General features: G+C 41.1%; 1 protein-coding gene across 1 annotated transcript in view; it reads left to right on the top strand.

The window, feature by feature from the left end:
• NSUN2 (NOP2/Sun RNA methyltransferase family, member 2) overlaps positions 1-14,587 on the top strand; it is a 30,971-nt gene extending 16,384 nt beyond the window's left edge. The window contains exons 9-20 of the mRNA XM_005858118.2: positions 361-435; positions 1,687-1,817; positions 4,681-4,754; positions 5,578-5,708; positions 6,088-6,184; positions 8,816-9,000; positions 9,321-9,413; positions 9,985-10,120; positions 10,731-10,811; positions 11,140-11,278; positions 12,884-12,923; positions 13,640-14,587. Coding sequence (XP_005858180.1) covers positions 361-435; positions 1,687-1,817; positions 4,681-4,754; positions 5,578-5,708; positions 6,088-6,184; positions 8,816-9,000; positions 9,321-9,413; positions 9,985-10,120; positions 10,731-10,811; positions 11,140-11,278; positions 12,884-12,923; positions 13,640-13,931 — 1,474 coding nt within the window. The 3' untranslated portion in view covers positions 13,932-14,587. The remainder of the gene's footprint in view (positions 1-360; positions 436-1,686; positions 1,818-4,680; positions 4,755-5,577; positions 5,709-6,087; positions 6,185-8,815; positions 9,001-9,320; positions 9,414-9,984; positions 10,121-10,730; positions 10,812-11,139; positions 11,279-12,883; positions 12,924-13,639) is intronic.
• Positions 14,588-17,713: the final 3,126 nt, after the last annotated feature.

Below are 17,713 nucleotides of genomic sequence, written 5' to 3' on the forward strand. Positions count from 1 at the left end.
GGCAGGCTGAAAGCTGGTTTCTAGGGTTTTGTTTAGCTTCTTATTTGCAACATAGTACATTGTTGCTTAGAGTTGCAACTCAGAGGCCGGCAACGTTGGAGTCTGCAGTCACTGAAGCAAGGAAGCCTCATGTTCGCTTCCAGCTGCCTGGCTGCTGGCCGCCATCTTGGCTGACAGTTAATTTGCATAAGGATATGCTGATTAGCCAATGGGAAGGGTAGCGGTCGTACGCCAATTACCATGTTTCTCTTTTATTAGTGTAGATAATGCCTGTTTTATAATTTAGCTTGAATGTAACATATTTGTTAAACTCTAATCATCTACCTGTAGCGAGTTTTAAGTTCTTAAATATCTTTCCAGTGGAGATGGCACAATGAGAAAAAACATTGACGTCTGGAAAAAGTGGACCACCTTAAATAGCTTGCAGCTGCATGGGTAAGTAAACTTTATAGCTGGCAGCATTGTTTGACAAATCAGCTGGTCAAAATTTATTGTTGACTCACCTAATTGGGCATCCAGATCTTTGACCCCAAGTAAGCATCAGAGTGTTATTGATGTAACTCACTCCATGGGAATTTGCTTGTATATCAGAAATAGTTGCTTTTAAAATCTTTAAGAGTAGTAAACTAAGGATTGTACACATTTATTAAAAACGCATTTTATAAGAATTTTTTATAACATTTCAAATTTTTTTAAATGAAATGACTATTTACTTACTGTCTTACCAGTTGTTTTCCTGTTTTCTATTCTTTTTGTGTTTAATTATTTTGTTTAATATTTTTATCTCAGATATTTATTGTCCCTAAAAATTTTTTTGAGAATTCTTAAAAGGGAAAAGAATCGCATACCTTAAAAATAACTTCTGTCATGTCTAGTGTATTACAGTTTTCTGTGCCTACGGATTTTTTAAGTTCCTGTTTTGAACAGTTTTGATTTTTTCTTCATTTAATATTAAAATTATACATTCTTAACTTAAATGTACAACAGTGGATGGTCTAAGTATGTTAAGGAATGTTCATCATTAATAACTTCAACACCAGATTTTGTTTCTCTGTTAAATAAATACCACTGTTTTATGAAACAGGCGTTAAAATTAGAATGTACTGAAGGCTACAAGTTGTTCATAGAAAGAAAAATCAAGTATTTGTACAACTATGGAGGCTTTTTAATAGTGAAATTGATCTAATATGTTGAATTTAGTCATTAATCACTTGATGCTTTGCTTGTCAACATGCTGGGGAAAGTCCACAAACCAGTGTTTATGTAAATAGGTGCTTTTTTATATTTACACTGGAGTCCTGGCGCACCAAATCTGTGCACAGGTAGGGTCCCTAGGCCTGGCCTGTGATGAGGGCCAATATTCCCCAGCTGCAGGCTGCTGCCCTGCGTCTCCCTTGCCCAGCTGCCAGCTGGGGCCTTCCTTCATTCCACGTTGCCCCATAGTGGTCAGAGCACATCATAGCAAGCGATCAGTCTCTCGGTCAAACTCCGTGGGGACAATAAATTCACTTAGAATTTAAGGGTTTTTTTCTTAAATTGAAGTTATTTATTTTACTTATAGTACTTTGTATTTTATTGTAAGTCTGTCATAAAAACTTATAATAAATACGTGACATAAAGGGTGCCCATAAAGAATGTGCTGTCGGCTGTGTTTGGTCTTGGTGACTTAGTATATCTAACCCTTAGCTTACAGCTGCGGATTGCTACACGGGGTGCTGAACAGCTAGTGGAAGGTGGCAGGATGGTGTATTCTACATGTTCACTGAACCCCATTGAAGATGAAGCAGTCATAGCATCTTTACTAGAAAAAAGTGAAGGTAAGCACGCTGTATTAATAGAAGTATAGACTTTTCAAAACTATTGCTATAGTGCAGCGATTTTCAGTCCGTGTGCCGCAGAATTTTCGTAATTACTTTATGTGTACCATGAGATGAAAAAGGTTGAAAATTGCTGCTATACTATATACTTCTGTAGTCCTTTTCCTGGGGCATTTTAACTGTATTTAAGTATACAGTTCAGTAGTGTTAAGTACATTCATATTGTGGTGTAGCCAGTTTCCAGAGTTCTTCCTCTTATAAAAATGAAATTCTGAATTCATTAAACAACTCCCCATTATCCTCTCCCCATTGTTGTAGTCTCTCTGTCTCTGAGTTGGAACAGACTAGGTATCTCATGAGTGGAATCATACAGTATTTGTCTTTTTGTGACTTGCCTACTTAGCATACTACCCTCAAGGTTTGTCTGTGTTGTAGCATGTGTCAATTTCCTTCCTTTTTTCCAGCTGAATGATATTGCATTGTATGTATACCATCCATGGACACTTGTGTTGCTTCTTCATTATAATGCTGCTATGACCATGGTGGACAATAACTTTGAGGCTCTGCTTTCGGTTTTTTGGGGTGTAATACCCAGAAGTGGAATTACTGGGTCGTGATAATTCTGTTTCAGGACCCACCCCCATACTGTTTTCCATAGTGACTGCACCATTTTACAAGTCCACCAGCAGTACACAGGGTTCTTGTCTATATCCTCGCCAGCACTTGTTGTTTTCTGTGTTTTTGATAGTATCTGTTCTAATGGGTGTGAGGTCTTATAGCACTGTTTTATGAAATGTTCTGAAACAGCAATTTCTATAACATTTTGATGTAAAATATTATTTCTCCTTTTATGTTTTCAATAAAATGATAACCTTTCTTGTCATATTCTTCTTAAAGCAAATAATGAGAAATTTCAAATAGAAGGAAATTGCAAATTTCATTCCAGAATAGAATGCTATCAAATTTACTACATGCATTTTTGTGAAGTAAGTTAAGACAAGAGTGCATTTCCTGTGGTGGTATCTACAACAGTCTGGGCTTCCAGTTAAGTTTTCAGTGGCTGGTTGATCTTCGTGTAGTGAGCCCTCTTGTCCTTCGGCCTGCATTTACTGTATTTTGTTTTTGCTGTACTTATGTTGGTCTATAGAAAGAGTGATATCTGAGTGATGTTTTTTTACATGGTCATAATCTCCACAGTTTTGTTGGTGCTTTATCTCAGAAGGCATATGAAGAGAAAGACTGTGGGTGATGTAATTTTATAGTGAACTAGATGCCCAGTGCACGGAATCATGCACCGCTGGGGTCCCTCAGCCTGGCCTGTGGGGATTGGGCCAAAACCAGCTCTCTGACATCTCCCGAGAGTTCCGGATTGTGAGAGGGCGGTTCTCGTGTGACACACCCCAGAATTGGGCTCCCTCCTCTCTGGTTCCGGGTGTGTCACTGAGAACCGCAGCTGTCAAGTCACCGCAGCTTGGCAGTTCCTGCATTGAGCATCTGCCCACTGGTGATCAGTGCATGTCATTGCTACCGGTTGAATGGTCTGCCAGTCGCTTAGGCTTTTATATATATAGAATAGTTGAACTGGGCATCCTACTCAGTGATTAGGCAGATGGGTTTCCAGTCTAGATCTTGCTCTCACAGCCACCATTAAACATGTGGTTGTTTCAGGCTTGTAGACTCTTCTTTTCAGTCCTCAGTGACAGGCGTCCTGTGTAGACATGGCTTCATGGGAGCATATAGACCTTTGCTGAGCTTTGTACTTGGCAATTGCTGTGACTGGACAGGGTGTGATGCCCACCTGAAAGTACTCAGAGACTTAGCTGGAGGAAGGGCAGTCCATAGAACATTCAGTCTACAAACACTGAGCCAGCATTGGCAGCTTCTGACCCAAATGCTGGCAGGAGGACATACTGAGCAGTGGACAGTGTTTGAAGAAACCAGTTTCTGGAAACCTCCACTATTAGTATTCACTTTTTAAAGTGAGATTGTTCAGATGTACTAGTGGAAGTCAATACAATGTTTTGGTCAAAGGTGTCTCACTGCTAGATGCCCGTTGGGCATTCTTTTGCTTTGTTGTATGTAATTATTATCTGAGTTTTCATAGCTTATGTGAGGCTTTGTTGGTGTTTCCTCTTCTGTGAGGCCGTCAAATCAATGTCTGTGGCCTGTGAGTGGGGTAGTTCATGTGAAAGGTTTCCTGCCCCATCTCACAGCTTCTGGTAATACTGCTACTGTAGACATGGTGTTTTTAAAATTAGACTGTTGTCCTGATGGGCAGTTTTAGAAAACTTAATTTGGACCTAAAACTGAATGTTTAAAAATTGCCACAGTTCACTTTAAAATGTTACTTTTTTGGTTCTGAGATGTTTGTTAGCCATAAAGGCACGAAGGAGAGACCCAAATCATCTGACTGCCATGGTCTAAAAACCAGGAGTGGACCCTTAGCTGGATTCTAGCCTGGTGATGCCTTTAAGGTGATTTTGGCCATGGAATCAGCCAGCCTTGGATGCGTCCTGCAGCTCTTCCCTAGTTCAAGAGCTTTATTGAGCTCTAATTGACATAGCATAACACTCACTGGTTTCAGCTGTACAATTCTATGATTTTTAGTAAATTTACTACATTTTTGCATAGCCCTCACCACAGTCAGATTTTACTAGTAGTTCATTCCCGTCACCCCAAGCAGAGCCCTCCTGTCCATTTGCAGTCACACCCTGTTCCCATTAGGAACCACGAATGTACGTTCGGTCAGTTTTGCCCCACCCAGACATTTTCTAAATAGAGAATCATGCAGTATGTGATCTGCATCTCATTCACTGGGCGTCGTGTGGAAAAAATTTATTTTATTTTACTTTTTGATACATAGGTGCTTTGGAGCTTGCTGATGTGTCTTCTGAATTGCCAGGACTGAAGTGGATGCCTGGACTCACACAATGGAAGGTAATGTTTCTGTGAGGACTCCGGCTCAACAGAGCAGGTACAACCTATCCAAAGTCCTGAAAGTTCTAAGCATCCACCTTTGGGTAATTTGAATAATAGCTTTGGTTATGCTTTTTAGAATCAATTTCAAAATTATACATAAATAAATAGTATGATTATACAAATATTTTTCTCCGGCAATGGAAGAGTTTTTCTGCCTCATTCTCCTAATTAGACATCAGCTTTGTTTATTTTCATCTCTATAAGTACAGCTTTGCTTTCTTTTATTGGCTGAGATTTAAGCTTTGTTTGTAATATGCAAGAATTCATTTTTCAGCTTTAAACGAAACAATATGAGCCTTGTGTTTTTTCTTTTTTAAATTCCACATGGAAAATGCTTTGTAAAATAATTGTCCTGTTTTATGGAATAAAAAATCATTTCCTTTTTTTTTAAATCTTCACCCAAGGATAGGATATTTTTTCCATTGATCTTTAGAGAAAGTGGAAGGGAGGGAGAAATAAGGAGAGAGAGAAACGTTAATATGAGAGAGACATTGATTGGTTGCCTGATGCATGCACACCTAGGGGCAAGGATCAAACCTGCATCCCAGAAACTTGCCCTTGACCGGGAATTGAACCCGAGATCCTTCAGTGCGCAGGTTGACATTCTAACCACTGAGAAAAACAGGCCCGGGCTATTTATCTCATTTTTATCTTTGCAAATAGCCTTCCTAGCTTTAGAGAGAAATGAAAATCACCATTTATCATTTTTGAGAGCATGTACACTGGCCCCTCTTTATTAGGGAGTGCTAGTGATTTAGAATCTTGCCCTCTTGTTTTGCAGGTAATGACGAAAGATGGGCAGTGGTTTGCAGAGTGGGATGAGGTTCCTCACAGCAGACATACCCAGATTCGGCCGACCATGTTCCCACCAAAGGACCCAGAGAAGTTGCAGGCGATGCATCTAGAGCGGTGGTGAGTTTGTGGGGCTCTCAGAGTTTGGGGACATTGGGGAGGTTGGGCCCTCCGGCATTCCTTCGAGGCCTGGGCTGCGCCTATGGCTGGCCTCAGGTATGTAAACTTTTCAGCACGTGAGAACTCCATACCGGTTAGCTGCTGGCATTGAACCTTTGTGAGTAATGAAGGTAGTTAGAACCTAATGGTAATACATTAGATACTGCATTAATTTTCTGCATATTACACATTGGCCATTTGAGTGAGGGCTGTGTGAATATTAAGACATGACTTCACTATCACAGGTCATCTTTGTAGTACTTGTCTTAATATTTAATACTAAAAGAATGTATTTTGGATCAGTTAAAAAGTGAGAATTGTGTTTTGGTTTTTTTTTTAGTCTTAGAATATTACCACATCATCAAAATACTGGAGGGTTCTTTGTGGCAGTATTAGTGAAAAAGTCTTCAATGCCATGGAATAAACGTCCACCAAAGGTAAATGTCTTCCAAAATACCACAGCATACCATGTGATCTCTTTGTGCATTCAAGGCAGGAGCTGACAGGGGTCAGTTGGAATGTGTTTTGGGGGGTGGAGGGTGGCTGGTCCTGATGGTGTGTGGAGGGATTCATTTAAATGTTGAGTTTTCCAAACAAAAAGTAATTTCTTATAATGGATATGTAAGTGGAAAAGGCAGACTTTGGGAAATGCATTTCTTCTGCACCTTAAATCTAAATATTTTTAAGATTCTTTTACTGATTTTTTTTTTTTTAAGGGAGAGAGAGAGAGAGAGAGAGAGAGAGAGAGAGGCAGGCTGTCTCCTGTATGTCCCCCCACTGGGGATTGAGCCTGCAACCCAGGCATGTGGCCTGACTAGGAATTGAATCAGCAAACCTTTCAGTGCACAGGACGTCCCCCAACCAACTGAGCCACACTAGCCAGGACTTAAATCTAATTCTTCAATAAAAATTGAAAACATGTAAAGACTGCTCTGTGGCTCAAAATCAGAGTATCACCCCACCCTACCCCCAAACTGGCTCTGAACTCTAATTCCCTACTGTAGGTTGGTTCCGTTTAGCCCATTTCAGTTTGATGGAACTCTGCTAATCTCAAGCCTGTCTTCACCTTGGCTGTGAATAATTACAGTTTGTCCAGGCCTAGCTAAAAAGGAATGGATTGGCCCTGACCTGTAGCAACGGATCTAAACTGCCTCCTAGGTCATTGTAAGGGTGACTGTGAAGCAGAGTGGCTGAGAAAGGACTGCTTTTCGAGACTTGACACAAAGTTGTGATTTAACATGTCAGCTTGACATTATTTTGTTAGTAAACAGTTTCCTGGGGTATGGCTAATCCAGATTAATATAGGAGTATACAGCCTCAAACTGGCCCAGGATTGGAACTGGCACTTTTGGGCAGTCACCATGGCATTGGTGTTAGGCTAGAGAGCGTTTCCCTTAGAAAGTGAAGGTCTCTGTGTGGTGGTCTTAACTCTAATCGGTCCCTAACTCCCTGGTTGGGAGAAGAGCTGGCCGATCAAAGCACTGCTAACAGCAATGGAGCCCCAGCCACATGTGTAGTTTTGGTTTTCTTGCAGCCTCTTTTCCCAAGAAAAGTGAAATTAAAAATTTTTTTGTTTACCCCGGTATATTTAAGATGCTATTTTCATATAATCAAAATAAATTATTAATGAGGTATTTTATATGCTTTTATACTAAGTTTCTAAAAAAAGTATAGATATTACACTCTAAGATGCACCTTTACACTAGTCACCTCTGCAGGGGTCAGACAGCACATGGCTGGTGACTACTGTACCACACACAGGTTGAAGGTCTGTTCACATAAACATACTTTAGATTCACTTGGATTTGTTGACATTTTGTTTTATAATCACCAATGTAAATGGGTTTTGAAGTTTTTGTTAGTCTGCCTCCTCTGCTGTGGCATCACACTTTTTAGAACAACTTAGGGTCATTTAAATATTCTCCACTTTTCTATCATATTAGTTTCTTACTTATTTTGTTGTGTAAATATATTTTAGTTGTCTGTGCTACTGAGGCCTTTCTGAGATTCTTCGTATTCAGGATGCTGGGATCTAGTGGAAGTGAAGACGTGTAGACATTAATCCAGAGTTTGAGTCAGGGAAAGCCGCACTGGCACAGTGCTGCTGGTATTCCGGGGAGGGCGAAATTAGATCGCTGGGATGGAGCAGAGAAAGCTTCCTGGAGAAAAGGGCATTAGAGATGGGCTCTGAAAAAGAGGCAGCATTTCAGGAAGCGGAGGTGGGGATAGAAAGGATGTGGGCCACTGCTGGCCTTGCCAAGCGGTTTCAGGGTGGTGGTTTTGTTTTTTGCCTTTTTCTACATTTAAATTATTCTCTGGGAGGCAGTGTTGTATAATGTTAATAGCTTTAGAATCTCACCAGCTAGTCCACTTTACAGCTTTGTGAATTGGGGAACTTTTCTGTGCTTAGGTGTCTAATTTGTAAGCTCACTTCATAGGGACTAGGAATTACTACTTTTACCAATCTTGGGACTTTATTAGAAAGGACATGTAGTTTTAAATAATTTTTCATTTAAGACTTTATATAAAAAGTATATGAACATTTAACATAAGTAAAACATTTTGCTCCTTCTCAAAACCACATTTATAGCTTTGCCCCCGTTCAGACAGTAATTATTCAACAGGTATTTCCTTGGTCCCTGGAGGTACATTCTTCTGATTTTCACCGAAGTTTCTCCAGGTGCCCTGGAACAGTATCACTATCCTTGCCTACATTGTGATTATTCCTATACTTGTCTTTTCCACCCTGCCTACATTTAGGGATTGCGTTGACTCCTTTGCATCTCTCAGTGTGCCTTATACAGAGTGGATGCCAGCAGCATTTTAAATGAAGACAAGCTGGCATTATCTGCCAGCTGTTTGTGCTTTTTGTGGGGTTATGGTAAAGTGATTTTAACCTCAAAGAAACAATGTCCATGAGTTCTGTTTATAATAGCAAGATGTTATATTTTCTATAAAATGTTATAGGAAAATAGTTAAGATCGATTTTGTGAGCTCCATGTTATTAATTTTTTGTAGGAGTGCGAAGTGGATTTGAGTGTAAATAGACTTACTATTCCCTCTGACAGCTGCAGGGGGAGTCTGCGAAGCCAAGAGACCCTGTGCAGTCCAGCCCTGCAGGTCCCACGGGAGAGACAGCTGTGGGCCCCTCGGAGCTGGAAAGGAAACTGGACACTGGAATTGGTGATGCAGAAATAATACAAAGGACTGAGGATTTAGAGAATAATGGAAATAAGAAAGATGGCGTGTGTGGGTAAGAAACATGGTTCTGTCTTGAGCCTAACATTCTAGTGTCTTCCCAGCCATGTAGATTGACTGGGATCCCAGAGCCTTTCCTGTGGTGGTTTTTCAGCAGGCAGTGTGAGAACATTTTGGCTGGCAAAGTACTCAGTTCAGTGTTAAGGACCTTTTGGTGTGGGTGCTGCTGTCTGTTGTCTGGGGGGAGAGATTTAAGGCCTGAGGAGGCATGTGTATAAAACCCCGTGATGCACAGAGCTGGGGGTGAGGGTTGAGGGCAGGGAAGAGTGTGCTGTTTCAGATTCCAGATGACTGATTTCATCCCACTTCCTTTAGTCCCCCTCCATCGAAGAAAATGAAGTTATTTGGATTTAAAGAAGATCCATTTGTGTTTATTCCTGAAGACGACCCATTATTTCCACCAATCCAGTAAGGATTAATTCAACCTTTTTTAATTCTTTAAAGAAATTTTACTGTGGGGTTATAAATGCATAACTGGTAATATTTAACCATAGTTTTATTTTTATCTAGCTCTGTATAATAGCTATATTTTTACTTTCTAATTGCATGTTACAGCTGGATGAAACTTTAGGGTGTGTTTACTGAACCCTTTAATTTAAAGTGAGCAGTAATCAGAGAAAATAGACTGCCCAAAGGTAAAGACAGTGGAGAGATGGAAGAACTCTGGACTCAGATCCTGAATGTAAATTACTCAGTTGAGTTATGAAATCAGTGACCAAGGCTGCCTTACTCAGTTCCAATTTAGGAGATGAGGAATAGTGGTGCTGGGTAGGGCCTTAATTGGGAATCTCCAGGCAGAACAGAGAGAAAAGATGCTTAGGATAACAGTCTTAGGTTCTCTCTTCCTTATTCATTAAGTTTTTGTATATATTTACCAGAGTGGTCACTTACGTTGTCTTGTTGGGGAGAATAGAGGGTGCTTAAAGACTGCCTATTAAATTTTTAATTACATTCATAAGCACCTCTGCTTTATTTGTAGGAAATTTTATGCTCTGGATCCTTCATTCCCAAGGATGAATTTGTTGACTCGAACTACAGAAGGGAAGAAAAGACAACTCTACATGGTTTCCAAGGAGCTGAGAAACGTGCTGCTGAACAACAGTGAGAGGATGAAGGTACAGGTCACAGATGGGGACTGATGCATAATTGAGGACTCCTGCTTAGGTTTCCTTGGGAGGAGCAGATCCTGGCACTGGCTCTCCCATGTCCAGTATGGGCCGAGGTCCCCAGAGCCCTTAGCAGGCCCAGGCTGCGTGGCCTGCGTCCCTTCTGCCCCACTGTCCCTCTCACTGTTTGTGCCATGGGAGGTAGGTGTCATGGGTTTGGAGGGTCGGCTGCTGCTCCTGTGGTATGGTGTCATTTCCATTTTCTATAGAGTGTTTCTACTTTTAGTTCCCAGTTTTCATTTGCTTTACTGTTTTCCTAAGTTGTTTTTTCCTTTGCCTATGTATGTAAGGTGTTGTGTGGAGGTCCATGACATCAAAGTAGTTTCATAACCTTGACTAGGACTTGGTGTCCACAGGGGTTGCCAGGGGGACGGGATCGTTGCTCCTGACAGCCCATAGAATGTGCTGACATAGTCTTGCATTTTCAAAGTTTCCTGGTCTTCAGAGGTTCTTCATTTCTCTTTTCCTTCTTTCTGCCTCCTCAAGGTAGAAGGGATTATTTTAATTGATTATCCTGACTTTTATTTATGTGTGTTTCATCATATTTTTTAACTTATAGGTTATTAATACTGGGATAAAAGTCTGGTGTCGAAATAGCAGTGGAGAAGAGTTTGATTGTGCTTTCCGGTTAGCACAGGAGGTAATTTGGGGAACAGATTTGGACAGCACTAGCCACGAATAAATGGGAAGCAGTTGGGCACAAATAGGAGCTTCTGAGCCAGCCCGACAGGTCTGGATGGCTCAGAGCTGGGCTGGCACTACCAGCCATTTGAGTCTCACTCTTGCTCTTTCTGAGGTTGGGTTTCCTGCTCTGGGAGGGTGTTTGCTTACAGATTATTACAGGTTCCGGGCAGGTGAGGCCTGAACATAGTCCTTGGAAAGGCCCTGAGGACAGTGGGTGCTCACTTTACGAGGTAGAGGGTGATTGATTATTTCCATTCATAAAGTGACCTCTCTTTTCCCCACAGGGAATCTATACATTATATCCATTTATTAATTCAAGAATTATCACTGTATCATTGGAAGATGTTAAAATTCTATTAACCCAGGAAAATCCATTTCTTAGAAAACTTAGCAGTGAGACATACATCCAAGCCAAGGACCTGGGTAAGCAGTTTGATTTGCATGGAGGCCTCACTAGTCCTTATAAAGACAGTATAGCTGTGGGTGTTTCCTCTTGTTGGATCTTTCTCAGTCTTAATATTCAATGCATTGTGACTGTCTTTTACTGACTGTCAGTTTCCAGAGGGCTTTGTGGAAACATAATTGGCCTCTCAGTGTATTGAGAGACAAGGGCATCCCTAGGGTTGCCCTACTTCCCCAGACCCTGGGAGACCCTGCATCTCCCAGCTTCCATTGATGGTGTGCAGTTGTTAGGGCCTGGCCAGCCCACCAGCCGGAGCTCCATGTCACCTGCCCACCAGGAAAGGTATCCGTGTGGAAGCAAAGAATGCATTTTTATCAATCCCATTAAAGCAGAATATGCAGTCTTTTTTTAAAATATATTTTTATTGATTTCAGAGAGGAAGGAAGATGGAGAGTTAGAAACATCAGTGATGAGAGAGAATCGTTGATCAGCTGCCTCTTGCACGCCCCCCACTGGGGATCAAGCCTGCAACAGGGGCATGTGCCCTTGACAGGAATCGAACCTGGGACCCTTCACTCCGCAGGCCAACACTCTATCCAACGAGCCAAACCAGCTAGGGCAGAATATGCAGTCTTGCTATGGCATTGCTAGCTAGCCGAAATAGATTCTCACCAAAACAGATTTTCGTAACACTGTTGATTTTATATTTCATAAACCTCCACTTAGATCACTTGAGTGATGTTTTCACTTAAGAATAAAAATAATTCTACTCTTATTAATTTTTAGTTGAATTTATTGGGGTGATATTTCTTAATAAAATTATATAGGTTTTAGGTATACAATTCTATACATCTGTGTATTGTGTGTTCATCATCCCCAAGTCAAGTCTCCTTCCATCACTATTTATGGCCCCTTTACCCTCTTCTACCTCCCCTCATACCCCTTCCCTGTGGTAATCACCATACTGTTGTCTGTCTATGAGCTGTGTTTTTTTTTGGGGGGGGGGGGGGGGGTTCTTAATCCCTTCACCTTCCCTCTTATTAACTTTTATGTGTTCAATATTTCTGGCTCAATTTGATGAAAACTGAACAAATCAGTTATTGAGGTCATATAATCGTTTGTTTTACATTTAAAACTGGAGGCCTAAAGAACATAGCACATGTGTTGAATCTGCATCCTCTTGTCTCCTCAGGCATAACCTCAATTTAGAGTAGAGATTATTTTAAAGGATAAAGGAGCCATTTGTACTTTTTAAATCCTGTAGATAATTGCAGTATAATTTTTGATATTTTGTATGTGTTTCATGATGTTTCTGGAAGTTGGAGCTGTTATCTAACCTTGAACTTTGAGAATTAATTGGTAGTTAGTCCCACCTCCCTGCATCTGAGACTTGCTGAGTAGCTTCACCTAAATCCCGGGTGGTCTGGCTTGGTCCTCTCTCACATTGTCCTGACGGCCCTACTTGGTGCTTAGTTGGCTGATGCCTTCATGTTTTTAGAAGAAAAGTCCCTTCATTGAGATCCTGGCTACCCCAGAGTGTAGATTATTTCTTGTTCTCTTTTCACATAAACAGAGGTGTCCACTGACTAGGATGCTTGGCCAATGCTTGTCTGTTTCTCTTCCAGCCAAAGGGAGCGTCGTCTTGAAGTACGAGCCGGATCCTACGTAAGTGAGGATATTCTTGCCATCGGGCTTTGGTGTTACTGTTGAGGGACTGTGGGTGTGCTTAGAAGCCTTTTATGAATGTTCCTGAAGACAATATAGGGAAAATTTAGTACTGAAATACTACATTCTTGTATATCATCATGAAAATATTTTTTATAGAATGTTCAGCTCAGGCCAAACATATTTTTATTTAGATAATAAAATGCATAGTTTGTGTTCTGTGTGCTTTAGAAACCTAATCCTAATTCCTGTCTTAAACAGAATAAGTGGAAAGATTGAACAGGTAAGAGAGATTGTGTTCTGCCTTCTCTTCCGTTGGTTCAGTGCCTGGATTACCTGTTAAGCATCAGTGCTGTTCTAGGGTGGGGCATGGGGGTCCCCTGTGGCTTACAGGGGACCAGCCCTGCTTTCATGTAACCACCGGCGCCTGACAAATGCTTGGAGGAGTAGATTGTCAGCCCTTTCCAGGAATGGGACAGACAGCTCGGGTGGCTTCCCAGAGCACCCCAGCTAGTGAAGGAAAACTGGCCAGTTTGAGGGTGTTGATATTCAGGGTATGAAGGAGGAAGCTGATCTTTGAGAAAATCCATAGGATCACAGACTGAAATGCCTTCCCAGTGGTTTAGTGGTATAATTTTTGGAGAGACTGCATATTAAACCTCTTTAGAGACAATGATGAAAGACTTAATACTTACATGAAGCCACTTTGTTTGTAGGAAACCAGATACCCTGCAGTGTCCCATTGTGTTGTGTGGATGGCGGGGAAAGGCCTCAATGCGAACTTTTGTGCCCAAGAATGAAAGGCTGCATTATCTCAGGATGATGGGGCTGGAGGTGTTGGCAGAAAAGAGGAAAGAGGGGACTGCTGTGACAGACGAGAGTGCAGCCACCTCTGGACCTCTTGAAGATGACGAGGTGAGTGCCGACCAGAGAGCAGAACAGGCTGCCAGTCCAGACGCCACCAGCACAGGCAGTGACTCGGCTGAGGGGGCCACTGTGCCCCGGTGAGGAGACCGCGGGGCCTCCACCTTGGTGTCTACAACCAAATCCAGAACTTCTGACCTGCAAAGTACATATTTTTAAAGACTGGAAACTGACGGAATGATGGAAGCATCTCTGAATGATCTCAGTACTGCTTTCATATGGAGTTTACTAAAAAGTATATTTTTAATTTCTTAGAAGTTGCTCATTTTACTTTGGCAAAGCTGGGTCCAGTGTACCTGTTGCAGGAAGTAGAGTTTCACAGTAAAGTCTTAACTTCCATCAAGAAATATAACTGCTCTTACAGAAATTTTCAGGTCCCCTTTGTTATGCCTATATTGCTCCTAAGTCCAGTATTTCTTTTAATTATTTATAGAAAGAATCTATATCTCCTGATGAGTTGTTGGAAAACTGCATTATGAGCTTTATAATAATTATGTTAAGTTGCATCATAGCAGTGCGACATTAACATGCAGTGAGGTATATATCTGAGGTCTCAGATGACTTCTGTGCCTTTGTAATAAAGGATAAAATAAACCTTGTTGGAGTAAAAGCTGTATCGTGAATTGTGATACTCATGAGGGTTTTATGTGCTTTTATTGATGGACTGCTTTGCACTTTTAGTTTTTAAATGGTGTTTGGGATCCTTGGAACATTAAAATAAAGAGTTAATGATAAATGTGTATGTGTGTATGGCTTGTTTTAATCTTCATGAGGCAAAAGGAACAAACTTGAAGGACTTCCCTGTGGTTTGTCTTTTATCCTCTAGAGGGCAGTATTAGTGCTGCAGCTACAGTGAGACAGATCTGGGTAGATCAAGGTTCACTTGTAGCAATTTGAGAAATTTGCCCAGAACTGAATGGGCTCCTTGGGGCACTGTGGTTAGAGAGCCTGTAGGCGATGTTACTCAGGCTGCATGACTATTTCAGTTTATCACTTACTACATTCCTGCTGTGTGTCAGGCAGGGTTCTGGGGGCTGGGACACGGCTGATGATGACAGATAGTTTCAAACTTTCAAAAAAGAATAGTAGTGTGGTGAACCTTTATGTCCCTTTCACCTAGCTGTCATATTTATTAACACAATCTTGCTTTATTAATACCTCTCATTTCCCCATCCATCCTACTTACTTGTACTATTTTAGAGTAAATTGCAGTAGATAATGACTTTTTTTAAAAAATAACCTCACTGCCCGGCCAGCATGGCTCAGTGGTTGAGCATCAACCTATGAACCAGGAGGTCAGGGTTTGATTCCCGGTCAGGGCACATGCCTGGGTTGCGGGCTCGATCCCCAGTGTGGGGCGTGCAGGAGGCAGCCTATCAATGATTCTTATCATTAATGTTTCTATCTCCCTCTCCCTTCCTCTCTGAAATCAATATTAATATATGAAAAAAAATAACTTCACTGACTTTACACCTAAAATAGTAACAATTCCTTAATATTAAATAGCTTATATGAAATGTCTATATACTGAAAATTATAAGACATGGAAGAGAGATATTGAAGACAAATATATGGGGAGATATTCCATGCTCATAGATTGGAAGAATTAATATTGTTAAAATGCTACCCAATGTGATCTACAGATTTAATGCAATATCTTTAAACATTCCAATGGTAGTTTTCACAGAAATAGATAAAACAATTTTAAAATTTGAAATCCCAGACTGGTAATAGCCAAAGTAACCTTGAAAAATAAAGCTAGAGGCATCCTATTTCCTGATTTCAAACTATATTTTTGGAAAGCTATAGTAAAGCAGTATGCTATTGGCATCAAAACAGACAGATCAATAGTACAGAATAGGGAGCCCAGGAATGCATCCATGCCCATATGGCCAATTTTCAACAAAGCCAAGAATATACAATGGGTAAAGAGCCTTTTCAATTGTGCTAGGAAAACTGGACAGCCACATGCAGAAGAATGAAACAATCTCTTACACCATACATAAAATCTCAAAATAGCCAAGACTTTGGTGTAAGACAAGCATGCGGCCCACAACGGATATTTTTGCAGCCCAGCCAATATACCAGTATGTAAGAAACGTTTTAATAAAAATTTTGTAACTTAATTTTTACAATATCCTGTTATACATAATTATTAATAACGAACTACAACATTCGCTAATGACTGATTACTATAATCATGTTGTGCATTCATTTCCTTTGCGCGCCTACATGCAGGCACCCATTTTTCTACACTAATACTAGCAGCAAATATTTTAGCAGCCGATTGCCATGTCATTAGTCTTGGACTAACTTGTTTGGTGTGCACAACAGGAAATATTTCGCTTTCAGAGAACAAGAAAAGTAGGTTTATTTGCGTTACGCTTATTAATTTGTGCAGTTATTCAGTGTCTGGTAAGTTAATGGTCAGGAAAAAATATTAATTTTTATTAAAATGTTCTATTACTTTATGTTAACAATTACTCATTTCAGCCCTTTGTATTCAGCATGTCTATAGAAATAAACCTACGTTTCTATGAAAATTGAAGCTTTTGTTTTTTTGTGGTTCATATAAACTTAAACCTTGTTTATTTGGCCGTGTTAGCCTTTGAGTTTGACACGCTTGGTGTAAGACCTGGTTGATATCAAAACTAGAGTTCAGACATTTGGTGTATGTGCTTGGCTGAGGAGCCACTGGGGTGAAACTAACTAACATCTGTGGGATTATGACTGAACGCCTCTAAGTCAGCAGCGCCGCGGTGTCTCCGTTGGCCTTAGAGCCTCGGTTGGCCTCGGATAGCCAGGTCCAGTGCGGAGAGCCCCTCGTCCTGGGAAACGGGGTGTGGCTGGAAAGGGGGCCGCCCCCTCTCCTTTCACGCAACTCACATTTGTGGGGAACCTGGTGCTAAACCATTCGTAGACGACCTGCTTCTAGGTCGGGGTTTCCTACATTGTAGAGCAGCTCCCCTGCTGCAATCTATTGAAAGTCAGCTCTTGACACAAGGGTTTGTAAAAAAAAACACCAAAAAAATAAACTAGAAGGAAACGGTAAGGTTCTTGATATTGGTCTTGGCAATGATTTTTTTCTTTTTGGATTTGACATCCCCTCACAAAAACAGCAAAATCAAAAATAAGTGGGACTATATCAAGTTAAAAAGCTGCTTTTAGCAAAGGAAACCAACAAAATGTCAAGGCAGCCTATGAAAAGGGAAAAAATATTTGTAAATATTTTTAATGTCTGAAAAGCCAAAATATACAAGGAACTCATACAATACGGGGAATAACAAAAAAACAGCAACCAAATTAAAAAATGGGCAAAGGAACTGAAAAGACATTTTTCCAAAGAAGACATACACAGCCAACAGATAACATGAAAAGATACGCAACGTCACTAATCAGGGAAATGCAAATCAAAACCACAGTGAGATATCACCTCACACCTGTCAGAATAGATTCTATATATATATAGCTTTATATATATACTAGAGGCCCAGTACACGAAATACATGCATGGGTAGGGTTTCTAGGCCTGGCTGGTGATCAGGGACAATTGGGACCTTCCCGCTGCTGGCCAGGGCCTCCCTTCCCTGGCTGCTGGCTGCTGGCTGCCGGCTGGGGCCTTCATTCCGCGCTGCCCCCTGGTAGTCAGCACATGTCATAGCAAGCAATCGAATTCCCAGTCTCCCGGTAGAACTCCCGAGAGGACACTTTGCATATTAGCCTTTTATATATAGAGATATAAAGAGCCAGGGGCCGTCACATCTGAAACAACCGAACGGACGACCGAACAGGCTGCGTGGGGTGACCAGGCTGGCAGGGGGGTTAGTGAGGGACCACCAAATGACTGAGCAGCAGGCTGTGTGGGG

Source organism: Myotis brandtii, unplaced genomic scaffold (genome assembly GCF_000412655.1).
Source record: "Myotis brandtii unplaced genomic scaffold, ASM41265v1 scaffold115, whole genome shotgun sequence".
Lineage (NCBI taxonomy): Eukaryota > Metazoa > Chordata > Mammalia > Chiroptera > Vespertilionidae > Myotis > Myotis brandtii.